At 37.2% G+C, this 21,540-nt stretch overlaps 1 protein-coding gene across 1 annotated transcript in view; it reads left to right on the top strand.

Moving 5' to 3' along the window:
- The window catches only part of SUVH4 (histone-lysine N-methyltransferase, H3 lysine-9 specific SUVH4-like protein), a 98,736-nt gene that overhangs the window by 52,194 nt on the left and 25,002 nt on the right, over nucleotides 1-21,540 (top strand). The window contains exons 6-11 of the mRNA XM_089403486.1: nucleotides 7,806-7,985; nucleotides 10,544-10,642; nucleotides 16,727-16,825; nucleotides 16,961-17,010; nucleotides 17,183-17,271; nucleotides 17,997-18,156. Coding sequence (XP_089259612.1) covers nucleotides 7,806-7,985; nucleotides 10,544-10,642; nucleotides 16,727-16,825; nucleotides 16,961-17,010; nucleotides 17,183-17,271; nucleotides 17,997-18,156 — 677 coding nt within the window. The remainder of the gene's footprint in view (nucleotides 1-7,805; nucleotides 7,986-10,543; nucleotides 10,643-16,726; nucleotides 16,826-16,960; nucleotides 17,011-17,182; nucleotides 17,272-17,996; nucleotides 18,157-21,540) is intronic.

The following is a 21,540-nucleotide window of genomic DNA, read 5'->3' as shown; positions in this document are numbered from 1 at the left end:
TTAAGTTAGTCCTAAGTTGTAAAGCAGGTTTCAAATAACTTCATTTTCCCAAACCTCATCTTCACTTGGGCCCTGATCTCAGAGTGAGGAGTCAATAGGGGATGGAGGGTCCCTATTGTCTCTACTTCAATACACTTAAGTTGAGGAAACTTTTGTTAGTGCCACAATTGCCAGATTGCTATGAAAGAAATTCTTTGCAAAGTAAATGACACTTAAAGTAAAGCCAACTAATGCGATTGTAACAAAATAAACCAATGAGATTGCAAGGGTATTATAAAAGCAAGTTAATCTACCAATTTGCAAGAAAGAGATAATTGCATGAATTGATATAACTACAAATGGAATTAGTGCTTTAAGTTTCCCAAGATCGTTTCAACACATTAGATTTAGAGAAGCTAGGGATGCATGTCAAATAGAGAAGTAAGATGCATGAAAAAGCAAGTTGAAGGAAATGATTCGAAACACTTAAGTAAATCAAAGCAATAAAGTAAACACTAAAGCAATCGCACAAGGGAGACCCTCCCCAATCGGAGAAAGGGATGCCAAGGGGAAGATCCCCAAGCTCCCAAAAGGAAAGTTTGACCTTTATTAGAACTTGATCCCTCTTGTTGGATGAGGGATGGAGAGGATCCTTTGGAAAGAGTTTACAATTGCTTTCCTCAAAGGGAATGATAGTCTTTCCAAATCTTGTTACAAGTGATATGAATTCTTAGCCCAAAATTTACAATGAGATTTGAGCAAATGATTAGCAAAACTTAATAAATGATCAAGGCTCCCTTGTAATCAAAGAAAAGCCTATTACTAAGATGTCAGATAGAGGAAGTTCTCCTTGAATGATTTCAAATGAAAAAGTGTATTTCGAAGAACGAAATGCTACGATGATGGAGGTATAAGGGCCTCCTAGACCACTGTTTAGATGCTCAAGAAAAATTAGTTCTAAGTGCCCTCCTTCCTTGAAATCTATGCCTAGAAGAGGAAAATAAGGCATTCTGGGACTATCCTTATGCTGACCCAAAATCTGCTTTAAAAGATAGTTAAGGTGTGCGCAAAAGGCAATGCCAAAACTGTGCCTAAAAGACACTTTAAGTCTTTAAGGAATCAATGGGCAACCTCCACTTTCTGCCAAAATACAACAAAAAATTAGTCTATCAGTTAAATAATGAAACTCGCAAGGGAAACAATAAAATCTAGCATGACCTAAGAACATCTAGCCTAAAAGGAATGCAAACTTAAGTAAGCAAAAATTTGTTCCAAATTGCTCAAAGGAAATAAGCAAGCTTGCTTTTCTTGGAGCAAGAAGGACCACTATTAGGACAGTGATCTAATATTGGATCCTAATGCTCTGATTTTCAATAATTAACATAAGCAAGTAGCCAATAATATATTTTGAGTTTGTATGATAAAGAGAAGCAAATCTTGGAGCCCTGAAGCCCTCTTTGGTTGACCTTTGCAAACTTGAGTTTGAGGCTCCTTAGCTCTCTTGGAGATGGCTAGTTTAGCTAATAACTTTACTAATATCCAAGCTCGTTAGGCAACTTGCAATTCTAAACCCAACAATTGCAACACAATAATTAGTAATCCTTTTGAGACCTTGCTCATATGATGGCAAGGATGGACTTGTTCAATCAAGAACACACAAATCATAATCGAGCCTAGGATGTGAGCAATGTCAAAGAAGAAAAAAAATTGAACTACTTTCCCCTAGGCAACAATGCCCCTATGGGCTAGGATACCAAAGTATTTAGATTGCAAGCAAATTAACAAATCATGGACACAAGCATATATAAACCATTGGAAAAACACAAGATCTAACCTCCCAAATGCCAAGAACAAGTCCACAACCCGAGCAAATGACCTCCTAAGTCTTTTTTATTATTGATCAACAAATGAGAAAACAATTTGGCATAGTTTAAACTTTAGCTAAACAATATGCTTCCAACCATGGGCAAATGATAGCCCCAATGGTTGCTTTATACAAGTTAGGGAGCGATTGCCAATGAAAAGAAGTAATGACAAGTGTGAGCTTGATGATAATCCCAAGGCAAGGTTGAGTTCCAAGTGGTTGAGGTAACTTATGTGAAGTGCTGTCGCTGTCCTGCGAGCATAATATTCAAAATTGGAATCGGTGATCGAATGTGTCCACCTAATAAATTGAGTTTCAAATTGGAAATAGTAAAACTGGGACTAGTTAGATCTCAATGAACCGACTTTAAAAAAACACATGAAATAATTATTTTTTAATAAAAAACTATTATTAAGATTTAAAACCATGATTCCAAACCAATAGAGACAAAATATGCAAAGTTTGCTCATATATATACCATGTAAAGGTGAATATATCAAAATGGCACCGAGTGCAATACATATCAACAACAAAATATATAATCAATGAGGCTCTAAATGGCCCCTAGAGTTCAAAAACAAAGACTACAAGCTATGGGGCCATTGGCCTATTGCAAGTCTACATATTAGTGATCAACATTATCACTTGAAACATCTCATCTCTAAAACTCTAAAACTTTGTAACTACTTGAGTCAGAAACTTCTTAGCTGGTTGAGTGACTCGAGTTTATAACTTTTGTAGGTATTTTACCCTAATATGCCCTATTACTTCAATTGGTTCTTTACATGGCCTCCTATCCTAGCTAAGTGTTGCTTGAACTTGTTAATGCCCACTCCTTCAATAGATTTTTGGCAATATTTGCAGATCATTTTGTCATCAATCATATCACAATGAGCCCATGTAGTAACCTTGGCTTTTGGAGGCATGGTGGCTACTAAGCCCAAACTTTTTGTTGTTCCACTACTCCAGTGAAAATTCAATACTCTCCAAGCTCACAAAGAAGCTCACAAAAACTCCAAATGAGATGTGTGGGACAAACGAGAGGGGAGACATCCTTTTAAACACTTGGAGGGAAACAACCCCCAGTTTCACTCAAAACCACTTGAAAAATTGTTAAACAACCTTCCGTGTGGGTTTGCGGTTGACTTGGCAATAAATTGGATGGGTTTGCTCAGAAAAAATTGTTGTTGTTGTTGTTATTTTTTTTGGGTTTTTTGTTTTTTGTTTTTTGTTTTGTTCGTTGTTATTAGCTAGTTCGATGGTCAGGGCTAATGGACTGACCCATTTGACTGGCTTACGCTTCAGACCAACTTGTTTTGAATACTATGCTTGTGAGTCACCCTTTCGCTGCCAACATATTTCCTTGGAAGATCCGCGTGTTGTTATTGTTGATGCACTCTGTGAGGACCAGTGGAGTAGAAGGGGAACATATCCTTTGCAAATATGGGCTGGACCAGAGTGTTAACTGTGGGTTGTCCCTTGATTGCATGGAGCTTCTCAATTGATGCATATCTCCGTGGTAATTGCCAGTGTTGAGTCCTTACGACTGATGTGCTAACTGCTTGTGGATAGGTGGGATGACGTGGAGTTTAGAGTGTAGAGACCAACATTGCAAGAAGCGGGGACGAAACGACTTTTTTTGGAAGCGGGGACGCGGAAGCGTCATTTTCTAAAAATTTAGGAAGCGAAGTGTCTTGGAAGCGTCTACTATATATATATATATATTTTTTTTGGCATTTATATTAAAAAAATCCAAAATACCAAATTAGTTGTAGAAGACAAGAAAACATGCATATTTTTACATAAATCAAGAAAGATATGGCATCCATTGTACATCAATGATTAATTATTCCAACATCAACCATCTACAATCTAGATTCCTCTTCTCTTGTCTAGCCTTTGCCTCTACTTCAATTCTATAGGGATTTTAGTCAACATTGCCTAATTTTGATCAAACATCTTAATCCAAGACTTATAATATGGTAGAGAAAGCTTAATGCCTAATCAATGATTTTGACTTGAGTGAAGGGTACATAATTGCTAAGGCCATGACAAAGGAGTTCAACAATCAATAACACCAACACAGGGGTACATATAGGGCTTGGTGCTTTTGATTAAATGCCAATCACATGCCCTCATACATGATATAATCCAATTAAACGCCACAATCCCATTGATCCTGAAAACTATTAAGTTTGCTGAATTTTGAATGGGATATGAAATTCTATTTTCTCCATATGAAGTTTGATGAGGTTGGAACCACTCTCAAACATCTTGAGTCATGTCATGTAATGTTAAAAATTTATGTAAAAGGATGGAAATGAAAGATAAAGGAGAATATCACTTTTTCTTTAAGAATTTAACATTACCATTAGGGAGCATCTAGGAAGCATCTAGGGAGCATCAAGGGGCACATGGGAGTATTCGGAAAATGTAGTTCTCACATAACAATTCGAAAAAAAACCAAAAAAAGCCTCGCGGAACTGTCCACCTTCTCTTGAATCTGTGGTGGATACATACCTTAACCTCCACAGATCTGCACTCAATCCTTTTTGGATCTGAGGATAGGGCAGTAGGTACTGCGGATTGGGCCCCCACGGATCCAATTTTTCAGGAATCGCCAAAAAAAGGTGGAACCGTGGATCCAATTTTCCGATCCGCGGTTCCGTCGAAGGATTGGTGGCGGATCCGTATGGGACGCGGATCTGCCTCCGGATCCTTGGGTGGGGCGGGGGACGATTCCTACAACACTGGTTGAAAGCCATGATGGATGATAGTATTTAGGTGTCAAAACATATGCTAATGCATGCAATGGAACATTTAGCATTTCCCATCGGTTTTCCACCTCTGCACGAATGTAATTGTACAAGGTGATATCTCTAGGCTCAACAATGTCTTTAATTTGCCTCAACATGCTATCCATTTGCTCATACACCTCCCCAGTTATTGGTCGATCTGAATATGCAAACTTGATCATGTAATTAATTGGTTTGGTGATTTGCAAAACATATTTATCCTGTGACCAAAAGAACATGTCAGGAATAGTCTCCTTGGCTACATTAGCACTTCAACTTCAACTGCCCTGTAATCTGCGTGGATATTAAGGTAAACTTGGTCTGTTGACAAGGCAAACTTGACCTCTTAACTACTAGTGAACTTGTGTCACGGGATAGTCAATCAATAGTAGTCTTATGCGGCATCCATCTCATCCTTTAATTGATCTATGACTTGATTTTTTGAATTTGAGAGCATAATTAATGTCTCAATTATTAATTTTTATTTTATTTTTTGTGACCTTTTGCCACTAACATTGGAAAAGTGATTTTTGAGGGGGTGTTATTGACTTTTTGACCCCCAAAGTGTATGATAGGAGAATGTTGTGATGGAGAACATGGATTTTAAGTACTTGTATGATCCCAACATATCCTATGATCACTTATTTACAATTTAACAAAGAAATTAATTAAAAATCCTGTCCTGCGGAAAATTTTAATTATTTAAAAAATCCCATAAAAATATAGTCAAATTCTTTGACACTTTAGATATGAGCTAGCATGGTAATATACATCGACTCTATGCATTAGGACGAACTCAAGGCCCAATCATCATTGTGCTCCAGCTTTGGAGGTATGTGACTGAAAAACTGAGCTGTTATTCATTGTTGAGACGCGAGAATAATTAGTTAAGTGAAAAAAATCACTCTACAGTGGGCTCACTTGATGACTGGGTCCCAAGTCGCCTAAGCTTGTTAAAAAAATTCATCATGTTAGCGGCATTTAATACAATTCCCCATATCGTTGTGGAATTTGAGAGAGAATGTAGAGAGAGGAGAGAGAGAGAGTATATAGGTGCCCTGTTGACTTTTGAAATTCTGAAAATTTTGATGAGTGCCCTGTACAATGGCCCATAGGCTCTTCAGATTCTGCTAGCTACAACTTAGCAGATAATGGGTTACATTCAAAGATGTCTTTCTATGCTGATCACATCATAGAGGTGAGGAGTAGAAGCCTTGTCCAACTCCCATACACATTTTGTAATAGGGCACACTCTCATCATACCCCCTTGGATCAGTTTGGAGTGGGACCACATAGATTTCAAGTTGTGATGGATCACCAAACATTATGGGCAGAGAGGATTTGCCAACCGTGTCATCTTCATGAGGTTGAGATAAAGGAACACTTCTTGTCTCAGTGTCCCATTTACTATGGGATATGTGGGGGGTTTCATTGTTTATTCATGGGAAATTGAGTCTACCCAGTGTCGAAATACCTATATCAGAGACGTATATCCCTTTACATGCAGGAGTCCCACAGACTTTCTTTTTTACTCAGCAGATTACTTTCTTTTTTACCGTGATACCGTCAGCTAGGGTGTCAAGAGACAAGACATTGACCTCAAATCAGCACTGATCCAATGGACCATCCCTTTTTACCATAGACCTCAAAGTCATTGCCAGGCTCGATCCCTTCCCAACAGACAGATAAAATCTTTCCTACAAATTTTACTGGAAATTTGAGACTGATGGTCAGTTGCAGACGTGAATCATTATACCCAGAAAATGAAAGATTGATTGGGACAGCGTTAAACACTCCCATAAGTTTACTGGTGCCTTGATTGATTGGGTTAAGGGACATCACAATGAAAAGTAAACAGCAAGAACACCACCATAATGATTCATGCTCCACATCAAACAGAAAAATTGATAACCAGAAATAAATATCAGTGTCACCAATATCAAGATTACAACCATATCTAACAAAACTTTGAGATCAGTTCTCTGAATTCCCACAATATCACTGCGCTATGCTTTGACTAATTCCTCAATGTTACAACAATGAGATGAAGGGGAAATGAAATTGGAAATGACTAAATAGCAACTGATAGGATTCTTCTTCCCTGTTGTTTATATAGAATGATAAGGGGGGAGATACAATAAATGTTTGTGATAAAATAGTAAAGCATAAGAGAGATCTTCCATGTACTCTTTGTCATAATTGCTCGTGTAATGTCCAAATGAAGTTGCTGTCATGGATATTAGTAGGCAATGATAACTTCACAACTGGAGTGCCCAGCTTGCCCAAGTAACTCATCTTACCTTTTCAGCCAATTTGCACTCTGTCCTGTAAAAAATACTAAGTTGCTAAAACAGATATTGGTCCCATCATGATGAAGGTGCCATACTAGTACTAAGTAGGCAATGATAACATCACAACTGGAGTGCCCAGTTTGCCCAAGTAACTCATCTTACCTTTTCAGTCAATTTGCACTCTGTCCTGTAAAAAATACTAAGTTGCTAAAACAGATATAGCTCCCATCATGATGAAGGTGCCATCGTAAGTATGACTGACATATTAATGATGGTGAGAAAAGAAATGTAGAAATGTAGCCCTGAATTATTAATTAATTATGAAACCATGCTGTCCCAACAATCTCCAAAATGGTGCATTTCCCAAGGTGAAGGATGAGAGATTAAGGCTAAATGCTGTGCCCGGCTGTAAACATTTGAAAGTATGAATAGCCTCATAGTTGTAGTTTAAAAATTCCATGTATATCTATCTTGTGAAACAGTCAACGAATGTTATAACTTATAAAATATTTGGATCCTCCTAGTGAAGGAACTCTCATCAGACAACACAAATTGTTGTGTATCTCCTCCGATGGTCTCTTTGCCCTTCGTCTGTCTTCTTTTGCAAAGTTGTTGCTGTGTTGCATGGTACAAGCTTAACAAATGCTTGATTCTTGTTGGATAAAACATAATTTTCTCTAGAATCTGTTGTCTAAATGCAGTAACCTGCTCCAGTATCTTTTTCAAGTTGGCATTAGATATTACAATTCTATTATATGCAAGTAGGGCACATTTTGGTATTTTTTAATGGTGTTTGAAATTAAATTTAAATTTGTGGAAGTACTCAATATGTTGACAGTATTGTCTTCTCTGTTTTTCTGTTGCAAATTGTTCCAGGAGGAGTATAAAAACTATACTTTTCCAATTTCTGTTGCAATAGTACTCTCAGGGGAATATGAAGATGACGTGGATAATTCGGAGGATGTAATCTATACTGGTCAAGGTGGTCAAAATTTACTTGGGGACAAAAGGCAAATAAAAGACCAAAAGATGGTCCGTGGCAATTTGGCATTGAAGGTACATGATTGTTACTGTGGTGCTTTAACAGTAATGAAAATTAATAGGTAGAGATTACTATTATTATTTTGTATTGATTATGTGAAATTCAGTAGTAATTAAATAATTGAATTATTATTGCCAAAAAATATGAAGGAAGAGATGCGTCTGGCTCCAGCTTCTAAAGACTTGTGAAACCGGCATCATACATAGGCATCTTGATGATAAAACAAATGTATATCTGAATCTGTGTTAGTTTCCAAAACCCAGAAACTAATTTAATGAAATTTGAGAAATGAAAGAGCTGAACCTGAACTTTCAAATGCATTCATCAAGTATGCTGCTTTTTCTAACTGAATGTTACAGTGGAAAATAAACTTGAAGACACAAGCACACCATAAAAACAGTATGCCAGAAATTTAACCAGGAAACCCCATCTGAGGAAAACTTGAAAACTTGAGTTCTTATTATGTTTCAGTGGAATATTCAGAAAATGATTACAAGGAGGGAAAACTTCCCTTCACTTAGCAAATCCCCCAACACAAACTGATCTGTGCCCTTCTCTTCCTTTCCGCCTGCCTGCTTGCGCACTTTACGGAAATCATGCAGGTCTGTACCGCCTGAGGATGACCCCTCTGCGCAGCTGAAATTGGCTTGGATGAAGATGAATGCTGGCGGGAAAATTCTGAGGTTGTTTGACCTCTCTTTCTTGCCCTAGTTAAAACCCTAGGTGCTGAACTAAACACCCTACATCGGCTGAGCTGAAAACACAAGTTGTCTAGTGCATAATGAGCCTAGTCTGTGCCCTTTTCTGCATTTAAAGTCGACGTGGGCCCACCATCTCCACGAATGGATGAGATTAGATCTCAGTAGATGGTTGTGATCACTTCAATTTTTTACTGTAGGAAAATTAAAATTTTCCTAAGTCAAAAAAATGAGATAAAGTGTAAACTACACCTTAGGCCCACCTGTGCCCCCCCCTGCTAAATTTAGTGCACCTATAAATTTAGCCGAACACTTCCTCCTCTAATTCCATTTAACACTCCCTCTTAGAGAGGAAGGTGTTTTGTACTACACAGTATATTTCCGAAGTAGACAAATCTGCCCTTGTCCAATGCCTTGATTAGAATATCTGTTGTTTTGCTTCTCTGTAGGAATGTACTGGAGTCTGACTTTTCCCCTCTGAACACAATTTTGATATGGTGCTGCTGGATCTCGATGTGCTTGTAGTGGTCATGAAACATTAGATTTTGAAAGAGTTTTATGAACTCTGATTGTCAGAGTGTATGACTGTGGGCTCCAATTTTTGATTGAACAACCCCACAAGAAGTTTCCTCAACCATATGGCCTAGCAGGTTGCCAGGTTGGTAGTCATGTACTCGGCGTCAGCTTAGCTCAGTACCATTGATCTCTGCTTCGTGCTGAACTAGGAAACAACATTTGACCCAACATCGAAGGTACAACCTGAAGTGCTCTTTTTGTCTGTTGACCCCCCTGCCCAATCTGCATCTATGAAGCCTTGAAGGCTCACACCATCAACTTGCCTATACAACAACCCATAATATGCCGTGCCCTTGAGATACCTCAACACGTGCTTGGAAGCAACCTAATGAACTCTGGTCGGTTCAACCATGAACTGGCTCAACTAGTTAACTATGAAGCAAATGTCGTGTCGTGTGTTCACCAGATACATCAACGACCCAATAAGATGCTTGTAAAGTGTGGCATCGACTCGCTCTGCTCTGGTAGTGTCCACTTTCCTCCAATTTGTAACTAGAGGCATTGTCATGGGCCTGCACTCTTGCATGTGGAACCTCTTGAAAATCTTTTTCATGTACCTGCCCTGTCCCAAGAAGATCTCCCCATCACCCTGCGATACCTCCAGCCCAAATAAGTAGTGCATGTAATACTCTGAGGATAACATCATCAGATATTTATATGCAATTGTGTGGGCAAATGACTATAATATTCTCCTACATGTTAATCCTCACTCATTACTCAGTCGATGCCATGCCTCATTATTCCCCCCCCCCCTATGTCTCGTCGTTACTGGCATACAGCAATTGGATAACTCATAGGTAGCATGAAATAGGGAAGGTATGGTAGGACCCTAACATATAGGGACATCTTGGCCTAGGTGTGGCTTGATGGTGGATGAATCTCTTTCAATGCTTATATTGGCAGCCAGCCCCCCAAGGGTTGCTGATTGTTTATGACTCATCTGATTAGGCCACACATGTTACAAAATTCTTTAATGGTTTGCTGTAGGTGAACTTGAGATATCAATTTGTTTGATAATTGCGTGTGTGCAACAATTAGTGATATGATTTTAATCACATATACATGTATCTATAGTGTGATAGTCAGTGTGCATGTAGTTATTGACGGTGAATCTGCCTTTTCCCTTGTTATCTCTAATTACTTGTAGGCTGCTGGAGTTTTATCATGAAAACAATATTGTACTATTTGTATTTTATACTTTTTGATCGCTTCTCTAGAAGTTTATGTTTACGATTTTTCTTTTTTATTGGAAGAAGAAGCATATACTTTCTTCACTAATTCTTTGTATGCATTTTCAGAATAGTATGGATCAAGCTATTCCTGTGAGAGTAATTCGTGGGCATCAATCTTCTAACAGCTATTCTGGGAAGGTCTACACTTATGATGGTTTATATAAGGTAAATGTTTTCTTAGTTATATTGTATTCGTTACTTTGGAGATATGTTGCATGAAAATGGATACAGATCCAGTTGTGGATCAGCTGTATTTTTGAAACTAATAGATTAATATACAGGGAATTACATTATATCTGTATTGTCTATATTTATATTAGTCTCTATTCACAATATTCTTGGGATAACCAATAATAATTGCAGGTTGGGTAACTGTAATTAATGCATGATAACCTGCTATAAATGCTTGAGAATATGGCTTACAATTAACAATTGTATATTGTAGTGTCCTATCTAGGGTGCTAGACTAGGCTATATTTATTATCGACCAGGCTGCGTAGACTTAGAGGCATGCGTCTACAGTATATAGACAAAGGATTATTAGCTAAGTGGTTATGATGGTAGGTCACAGGACTTCTTTAGGGAGGATTGAGGTGTGTTACCTATCACCCAAACACTTAGGTCACTCAGTTAATCTACCTAATTACAACACTGTCATTCAATTCATTTACCAAATTAAAACACTGTGTATCACTTTAAACCAAGATTTCAATCTCCTTACGGAGACACTATGCATAAAACCCCTGTTCAGTAAATACTCAGCATTCACTAATATTCATGCAAGATAAAAACATACTGAAATCATAAGCATACTTTAAAATGATAACAGAGTTCATGACATTGCTTTAAAAGACAACAAAGGATCGAATCCCTTACAGGATACGATTCACGATCTCAGTGATGAACTATTCAAGCACTATCATAAACATCACCCATACGCATTCTATTGAAATCGAAAACCAATTCTAATTGCTGTGCATATCATTTAATACCCTAAGTTGTGAATAAAAAGAAATGACAGTATACCAGTTTAACGCAGGGCCCGTCCGCGTTTCAGAGGTATACTGGACTGTGATCAACCGATTATAAAATCAACGCAACAAGGAAAATCGTGACTGCAACCGTGTTCTTGGTATTAAGTTCCAAACTCTGTTTTCAAAACGATACAATGATAACCAACACTAACTACACAGAACTGTGTTTACATATGTTTTTACAACCCTTACATTTCGAAAACGAATGTACATTCATGATGCGGCTGTTGCCGCTTTTATCATGTCGTGATTTTTAAAATGTTTCTATTCTGAACTGATTTTAAAAAGGAACAAAACTAAATCAGTTTAGAATGCTATGCTGTTGCTGCCTTTGTCGCCAACATGCTATACTTTGACCATCGTTGACCGCGCATGTAGGAGGGTCGGTTCTGCTGTAGGATAGGTATTCGTCCATGCTTGGACATTCTACTTTGCATCCCTACCCTTCGCTCTAGCCTATCTGTCATGCCACATGTCAAACAATAAACCAATTACAGGATGTTGTAACTTCCTGTAGTCATTTTACCAAAAATTCCTAATTCTTTAACATAAAACTCCTAAATCAATTTTAATGCATTTTAATAACTATAGTACTATTAACTAATCAATTTCAAGGGATCTAAGAGATGTATGATGGAAAGAGGTAGGCAAATGATATGTTTTAGGAGGAAAAAGGAGGTCATGGGATGGTACCAACATATATCTGTAATAAAATAAGATTAAAAATCAATTAATCAGAGTTATAGCTGTAATTTATATTTAAGTTGCACATACACAATTGTTGGAAATTGTTGCAGAGGGAAGAGGAACTTAATTATATTATCCATTGTGTGATAATGAATATATAATTTTATGTTCCTTGAGAGAGATGTAAGTTAAACAACCACTGTTAAACCATAAATTAACAGGTTAATAAATTTGCTTGTATGATACATAATATGGCAATTACTAAAGCGTTAACTCTATTACCTGTCCTTAATGGTTGCCACTGATTGACTAGCACTTGAGGTCCATGTTCATGATTGGTGCTAGACAAACAGCCACTTAAGAGGGATGCCAATGTCACCACACAACCCTCTTCTCACTTAAGACTGGCTCTCCTATGGTTCAAGGGGTGTATCCCTAAGGTTAGGATCACTAAGACAAACTATGCGGGCTCAAGTTGAAATGAAGATAGGTCGTAGTAAAACAAATTTCTATGATATTTATTTTATTTGATTTTATGGTGGTTGATGGGGCAAGATTAGTGCCAAATGTTGAAAAGGTGATATGGGATTATAGAATAACAAATAGGCTGCAAGTAGATGGTAAATGGGTGGACTTTAATGAGAAAGGCCTTTTCTAAGGTGACCTTGTATGCACATACAAATGTATAAGTGTGATTCTATCGCTAGCTGAAACTACATGCAACCTTCCACTGATATGGCATAACATTGGAAATCAAATCTGCAAAGGTGTTTGAGAGACAACACCTTATCCAATTGCATTTATCCAAGAGACATGACTGCCATGTGCATGAATTCTTTATTTCAGCAGAATTGAAATGATTTTCCAGCAATGATAAAAAAATGTGGTAGAATGAACATGCACACATAGATGAGTACTCTGCAATTACATAGCCATTAAAACTTATTCAAACACCTCCCTGGGTAGTGTACTGGTATTGGAAATGTACTGAAACTTGGCTGAAATGGCCTTGAAATGTTGTCAGTTATATTGTATGGGCGATTCCGAAAGGCCATACGATATGGCTGGTGGCATTTTGTGGCCAGTTTGCGCAGTGTTTCAGTAAGTTGCTTCGCTGTTTTGGGCCTGTCCAAGCGGCCAAGAAGGGTGTGGGTCCCTTCTATGGCCTGAAAACACTTAATTTAACTATTATTGTAAACTTTATTTCATTCCTAAGCTCATTTCGTTTAAAAAATTATAAGTTGACATCATAAAGATTGGGATGTAGAATGTCCAGACTTAGAGCTCTCTCTTACTGCCCTTAGTATTAGTGTGGGTGCAAGTGGAATTTCTAGTAGGCTTGCCTGTTCTGTTGAAAAGGCAACTTGTTCTATTTTTATTGATGAGGATGAGGATTGTTATGATTAATGATATGTAATCAATAAATGGCTTTAGCTCATGTTTTATTTCATTTTTGGCACATACAGCCTCATGTATAAAGGCTGATTTTGGAACCTTTGATGTACAATCTCATCTATAAAGGCTAATTTTGGATTTTTGCATCATGTAATCATCTCAAATATCATTTATGCCATCTCATGTGTGTCAAAACATACCAACAAGAAAAGTGCTCAATTTACCCTAGTAATGAACCAATGAAACAATGCCACAGTCAATCTCCACTAGATTTCCATCTCATCAAACCAATGTATCATGAACCATACATAAATGTAGTGTTTTGGAATATTAGATCACCATAATAATGTGTGCATGTCTAGAGGACTCAACATGAATAACGAATTATCCTGCTAGAGAGTCAAATGATTAAGATAGTACACATATTCTAACCAGAGTACATCAATAACAATCCACTGCATATAATCTCCAAAGGAACCTGCTCTAAAGGGGGGATTATAAACAAACATATGCTAACAAACACTTCTACTCAAGACACCTTATCACCCACCCGAGAGGGTGGTCGACAGAGGAATAGGAGACGTGTTGATGAAAGTGTGGGCAGAAGCTAAATCCCCCCTCAATATATCATGATAGCCCATCAATAATACTGTTTTGTACTGGCTCATGTGAGGAAACATACAAACTGATAGTCACTGATATCCATGCATCTGGTATCAAGATATGGCTTAAAATCATAATACTAGAAACATATCATGCCTAGCAGAGTCTTCAACTGGAACAAATGCCTTGTGTTATATGAGGGGTAATAATGATCATTCTACAGACACAGCAAGCTTATTTCTAAATTTAACAAACTTATTGGACCAATTGGCTTGGTCAATATGTTTACAGTCTGTGGCTGTGTTGTTCGGTATTGCAGCTCGATGTCTTGATTCTGTACAAGCTGTCATTTATAGTGACAATGTAGCTCCACATGCTTTGTACTTTCATGAAACACTAGATTTATTGCCAACTTCAATACTATTTGATTGTCATAATAAATCATAGCTGTGTCAACATGTTCTACTTGCAAATCTTGCACATCTTGTTCTCTTCATTATTGCCCAATGTTCGAAGTTCAAAATTTGGGACTGTTTAAGCTTTAGAGATATAACTGACTACAAAGCTCAAATCTAGCTTTCTGCTTGCAAACCATATTGGGCTCCCCGGGCTTAATTAACACTTAAGCCTCTTTCCAGACTCAAGTACTAAAAATGATACATAATATTTCCATTACTGCCATTAAATATGCATGGTTCAACTGCTGTTAATGGATTGTACTGGTTCTCTTGAGTGTATGATATTGCTGCTATTTGATATATAGTGCAACAGTTAATGTGTTCTAGTCATAGTCGCATTGTTGGTGAATTTGAAGCTTGAAATTCAAAATTTGCTGAACTTCAACCCTAGCTGAACTTCAATCTGTATTTCAAGCCCAACTTTGGATATCTGACATGTTTTAAAATTTTGAACAAGATATTGTCTTTCTGAATATATATGTTTAATGTTGGCATGTAATTTTCATTTTTATCTTACATTTTTAATGAGCACGTGGAGTTTTATTATATGTAATTATAAAATTTCAAAATTTCGATTTATATTCATGATCTTAATGTCAATTTTTATTGCATTCCCGAACTTAACTGTTGCCAAACTTAAAGATGAACTCAAACTAGGTGACTTAGGTTCTAGTAAGGCTGTCATCTAAGAAACAGGATGAATGCCAAACTTAAAGATGAACTGAAACCAGGTGACTTAGGTTCTAGTAAGGCTGTCATCTAAGAAACAGAACAAATGCCAAGCCACTGCATGCCTGTATCTTGCATGTAGGCCAAATGACATGGCAGCCAAAAGTGATTTACCTCTTTTTTCTTTTTTCACTTTTGGCAAAATGAAAGGTCTCTAACATTGAGCAGGTGCAGGAGAAAAACCAGATTAGAAGGGATTCTCACTGATTTGAAGACATTCTAACTTTTTAGACACATCATTTCTCCAACTGCAGCATTCTTATTCATTTTGATTTATACCACAGAAGTGATGGCTCAATCATCAAAGGAAATGGAATAATAATTCAGTGTTGGAGTTTTCCCCCTTGTCCAAGTCCATCTATTGCTGTTACTGCACCATCTGCTGTATATAGCTCTTCTATAGCAAGATGGCTACGTCGATTGGCATTCACACTTCTACTTTATGATTTTGATGACGTAAATTACTCAATTGGAAAACAGCAGTTTATGGTTCTACTTCTAACTGCTGAACCTCTATTTAATGTGCATTGATTTTTGAGTACTTTAATATCTTGCATGTGATGTAGTAACTAGTTGTATTAATATTTTGTAAATGTTTGAAACTTTGGATGTGTCAATATTTATTTTGTATTTGTCAATTTTTCTTGTTAGGGTTTTAGGGCCCCATAGTTTTGGATGATCTATGTGAGTGGCATATCCAGAATGCTGGATACATAGCCTGAGCAAATCCTTGGGTGTTTCCAAACAGGAAATGCATTCTTGTTGGATCTGGATCCAGATTGATCCGAACCAGATTTGATCCATGGAAATATGAATCTTGGAATCTGGATAAGACAGTAAAGAATACGATATTGGTTAAGCCTAGTTTCAATAGACTGCTCACAAGTTTCAACTAACCTGCAGATGTAATGAATGGCCTCTACGGTATCATGAGATCTAACCAAAACTCATTCTATTGCTTGGAAGAATAAACTGAGAAAAATCCTATGAGCACAAATATTTGAGGAATATCTATAATCTGAGAAATGATGAATTTATCATGTATAGACTATTGTTGCAAGAAAATTCTACTGTAAATCATGGTTATGAGGATTGGAACTAGGTGGTGTGGACCCATCCATATCATCTACATTGATCATATTTAGAGGGAAAATTGAAATAGGGCCCCTTTTTTTGACTCTAAGACTTGGAAATTGGATATCTTAGCCATTCAACTCAGAGTATAGCACTTGACAAGGGAACAGTTTGTCCACTAATCATCTTGAGGGTGTATTATTTTGTTAGACTGATGAGGGTGTCCATGATAGTATTTATGTAGTTGCTCAAAATGTGTCTTCATACAGATTATTGATTACTGGGCTGAGAGAGGGCTATCAGGCTTTACTGTTTTCAAATTTCGTCTGAGGCGTCTGGAAGGGCAGCCTGTATTGACAACAGATCAGGTAAGTTAGCATTTGATTTATCACACTACTTTTGCCTATATTGATAATGGTTAGAGACATAAATGTGCATTGCAGTCCAGCTGTTTGCTTATTTTTGTTCTCATGTACATTTAAATGGGTCTTTTGTATGAACAGGTTCGTTTCAGTCGAGCTCAGCTGCCAAAAAGTCCTTCTGAGTTAAAAGGGTATGTATTTTTTGTTTTATTCCCTTTGTTATTAATTTATTATCTTGCTTTTTAACTTAACTTGGATTTATAAAGAATGATACTGGCTCAATTTTGTTACTTCATTGTCTTCCTTTATCTCATTTGAAGTAGGGTATTGTATATATTTTATCTGTGTCCCATGTCCGTTTAGGTTGGCAGATGTGGATATCAGCAAGGGCAAGGAGACATTGCCTGTTCCGGCTTCTAATGTCATTGATGAACGACCGGTTCCACCAACAGGTGAGCTAATTTATAGTCTTGCTATTTGTTTTTTTTTGGTATCATGTAAGATATTCTTGTTTTTTGTTCCTTTCCTCAAGTTATGGCTGAGATTCATTAAATGCAAAGAATGTGAAGGTGAGGGGCTCCAGAATGTTGGATATTACTGCATACAGGAAGAGGGTGGCTTCATAGTTCCTGGGATAACTAAAGACAACATTCAGTTCATATTTCTCAATGTCATGCTAAGAGGAGATTCAATGCAGCTGAACTTAACAGTAATGGCTAGGGCTACAATATACACACTTTTATTGAATGTTCCAAAGTTCTTGGTGGTAAAAGCCACATAAATCATGCTTGTTGTCGTAGGCAAGTCTACACCATCTGGTTGCAAATGTGTGCATTTGCAGAAATGTGTGGAAAACTTGTTAGAATGACCATTTAGAATATAACCCTAGTGGCACACATACCTTTGCTGTGATGACTTTGACAATAATTCGAATTCACCCAAATTCCATATGGTTTTGAACTTGGGTTCCCTTCCATGTGCTTTTTGTTTACTGCATTGTACTTCTGATGTGATATGTAGGTTCAGATTGTGGTATTTAAGCACTCTTTATTGATGTACTATTGTATGCTGTTTTTGACCTTTCCAAATGACCCCTTGTCATGTGAAGATATTGACAAAATTTCTATCCTTTTTGGGATTTGGGATTGATGTAGCTCTCATGGAATTTGGATTGTAGGTTACACTTATTTAAAGACTGTCAAGGTTGCTAATGGCATTGAGATTCCGCCACCTGCTCAAGGTTGTAACTGCAAGGGTGAATGTGTCAATCCAAGGACGTGCTCTTGTGCGAAACTGAATGGGATGGACTTTCCATACGTTCGAAGAGATGGTGGCAGGTCAGATACAAGAATGGGTTTTTTGGTCACAACAAGATTTGATTTGTGTCTTTTATATAGAGATTTTGTCTGATAAACTATGCGTGCAATTTGTGTAATGTTGTATACTGAATAAATTTTGCTAATCCTTGAAAACCCAGCGACATATTTGATGTTCAACAAATATTCATAGAATATAAATGAAAGATGCTTTCTAAACTGATTTGTAACTGTTGGGCACCTAATCCGCTAAGGGTTTTGGGTGTGGAATGTGAACAGCCAATGTAGTCCAAAAGACCACATTGAATATGAAAACCAAGGGTCATTAGATAATCTAAGTTGCAGGAAACGCTGGTAGGGGAGGAGTTTCCATACGGAAATGGAAACGAAACGCGGAAACACATACGGTACGACCCAAAAACGCGTTTTTGGCCGTACTGGCATGTTTCTCGAGATGGAAACATGGCCAGTACGGCCAGAAACGTGTTTCCGGCCGTACGACGCCGTTTCCACATGCAACTTGACTTTTTTTATTTTTATTTTTATTAATTTGTCTTCTAATTTTTAATTAGGTTTTTCTAATGCCTTCTAGTTGCTTCTAGATGCCTATCTAAAGTTATAAAAGTGAATTTTTGCCCTAGTGTTGATATGCAATTCATCAGGAAGTTTGAGGCATATGCATTTCATGGTAATGTTAAATTCTTAAAGTAAAAGGATGAAAATGAAAAATAAAGGAGAATATCACTTTTACTTTCTCCTTTATTTTTCAATTTCATCATTTTACTTAAATTTTTAACATTGCTATGAAATGACTTGGGATGTTTGAGAGTGGTTTCGCTCTCATTGGATTTCATATGGAGAAAGTAGAATTTTAGATCCCACCCAAAATCCAACAGACTTATCTGTTTTTCAAGATTTTAGGATTGGGGGGATTGCAATGTTTCCATTGGATTTTATCATGTACTAGGGTATGGAACTTGTATTTAATCAAGAGAACCAAGCCCTCTCTGCAGGGGAGACTCCTAATAATCAAGAGCATGTAGGGTACTAGGGTATGAAACTTGTATTTAATTAAGAGCATTAAGGTCGTTCGACTATGTAGGAGGAGATTCCCAATCAAGCACGAGAAAAGAAATTTGAAATTTCTCGTGGCTGATTTTCAATATTTCTATTTTCATTATGTGATCATTCATGAGTAAATGTGATGTAAATTTAGAGACTTATAGTTTATGCATTGACAATTAACAATTTTATCATGATGTAGTAAATTAGAATGTATCATATATGCTTTGTGATTGCACATATTTCTTAAATGTCCTAATATATATATATATATATATATATATATATATATATATATTCGCGTTTCCCTGTTTTCAAAATTTGGGGGGGTCACGTTTCGTATACATGCCCGTTTCGGAAACTCGTACCAGTTTCCCTGTTTTGTGCAACCTTGTAGATACTGTATATGAATGTATATCATTGTGAATAATATGAATTCAACGTTTTATCTTATCTACTGTCTATCATTTCATGTGTTTTTAACATGGTATTAGAGTAGGCAAATTTCTGCCCTGCTCAAATTTGAGCCATTGATATTTTGTAGCTTTCCTCTATGTGTTTGTGGCCAGACTTGGGTGCTGTCCAAACTCTTTCAAATCTGCACCTGTCAGACTTGTCCACCTCAGGTCCTGCATGCATTGAGCCTTCTTAGCCGTTGTTACTCTGAAGTGCCAAAATTATTTGCCCCCGTGTCAAGTATCTTTGTTTGCATAACACCTATCCCAACTAATGTAGAATCTGATATAAGAGCGTTTCTCTATATTCTGAAATCTGCAGGCCTTAATTTAGCAATTTTTTGCCCACTAGCTCTGCTGATTCTCTGCCTTGGTAGTCAGAAATGCTTCCTAGTGTATTCTCTCTGCCTATGTGTGCACTGTGATCAACTTAAGTGTTGTTGGCATAGTCGTTTGTTGGACTACATACCACAACTTTGTAGCCAATATGGTGGCTCATCTATAAAATTCTGATCTCTGGTACTTCTACTTCGTTGTTTCATTATTTGCTTTTTGACTTAGCCATAAATCTTTGTGGCTCTGGGCGCAACTCTATTTCGGTTATAAATAATGCCCATTTCTGTTACAATCTCTACACTCATGCAACTCTCGGCCTTTGTTATGTAGAAAAATTATTAGTTAGTTTTAGGTTTATTATTTAATTTTAGGTTAAAGTAGACAAAAGGGCACGATCATAAGATCATGCCCTTTCTCCAAAGGGTGCCCATGGCGATATATAAGCCATGAAACGCCAATGTAACAATCATCATCTGTCAATTCATTTTTAATAAGATATTTATACATATATTTCTGTTTATCAAGATGTTTTCACTTCATCTGGTATCAGAGCTCGTTGAATCCTATCGCCTGTAGTGGGTTCACGCATTTGTCCGCTGCCATACTTCATTGTACATATCACCATTCAATCCACTGCTTTCCACCGTACCTTTCCGCCCACCGTCCACAGTCCTCTGCACTTGCCTGCAGTCTGCGGCATACCCGTCCCCATCTTCCGCACTGTCCAGACTTACCTGTTCGCTTCTGCCCTTCCGCCAGTAGCTCGACCCTATCTGCGTCTCGTCACTGCCCGACTCCAGCCGCACACATGCGTCCATACAAATTGTCTGCACATACAACCCCCGTCAGCCCGCACACTGCATCCCTTTTGCCTCCGTCCAGCCCCAGCACTGTGGTGATTTCCGCTTAAGATTTTCTATTGAATGGTCTGCTAAAAGTGTTATTTGCTGCCGGAGGTGACCCAACAAATGTGACGGTCAGCAAAGATATATAGATTTATATATAACGTGAAATATATATGACGTAAAATATATATAACGTGATATATATATATATATATATATATATATATAATTATATTATTTATAATACATATAATTTAATTAATTAAAAAAATTATTAAAATTTTAAACTGGCAAATAAATACACGCCCCCACAAACTCACTCAATGTCGACCATGACAATGGTGGATTTTAAAAAAAAATTGGTTGACGTAGAGTATAAGATAAATAACAACCACGATAAGGTCAGTAAAAGATTAGATGAATTCCATATCAAGCTTGAGAGGCAGGCTGATAATATAAAAAATCGGGCTGACAAAATAAAAAATCTTCAGGGTACGACAAATCGAGTAGAAATAAAGATGGAAAATCAACATGTCCAAACATAAGTAGAAATCAGAGAGGCCTTAACAATGCTGAAACGTCTGTGTAAAAAGGCGAATTGTACACCTGCACAACTACTAAAAGAAAATGAAGAGAATCAATAGCACATCTCATCAGATTCAACAAAGTCAACAGAGTGATGAAAAAATTGAATCCCCAAAAAAATC

Source organism: Pinus tabuliformis, chromosome 2_1 (assembly GCF_031772625.1).
Source record: "Pinus tabuliformis cultivar Carrire ecotype Pingquan chromosome 2_1, CPIR1, whole genome shotgun sequence".
NCBI lineage: Eukaryota > Viridiplantae > Streptophyta > Pinopsida > Pinales > Pinaceae > Pinus > Pinus tabuliformis.
The sequence above is the reverse complement of the archived record's forward strand: the minus strand, read 5'-3'. Positions and strand labels throughout refer to the sequence as shown.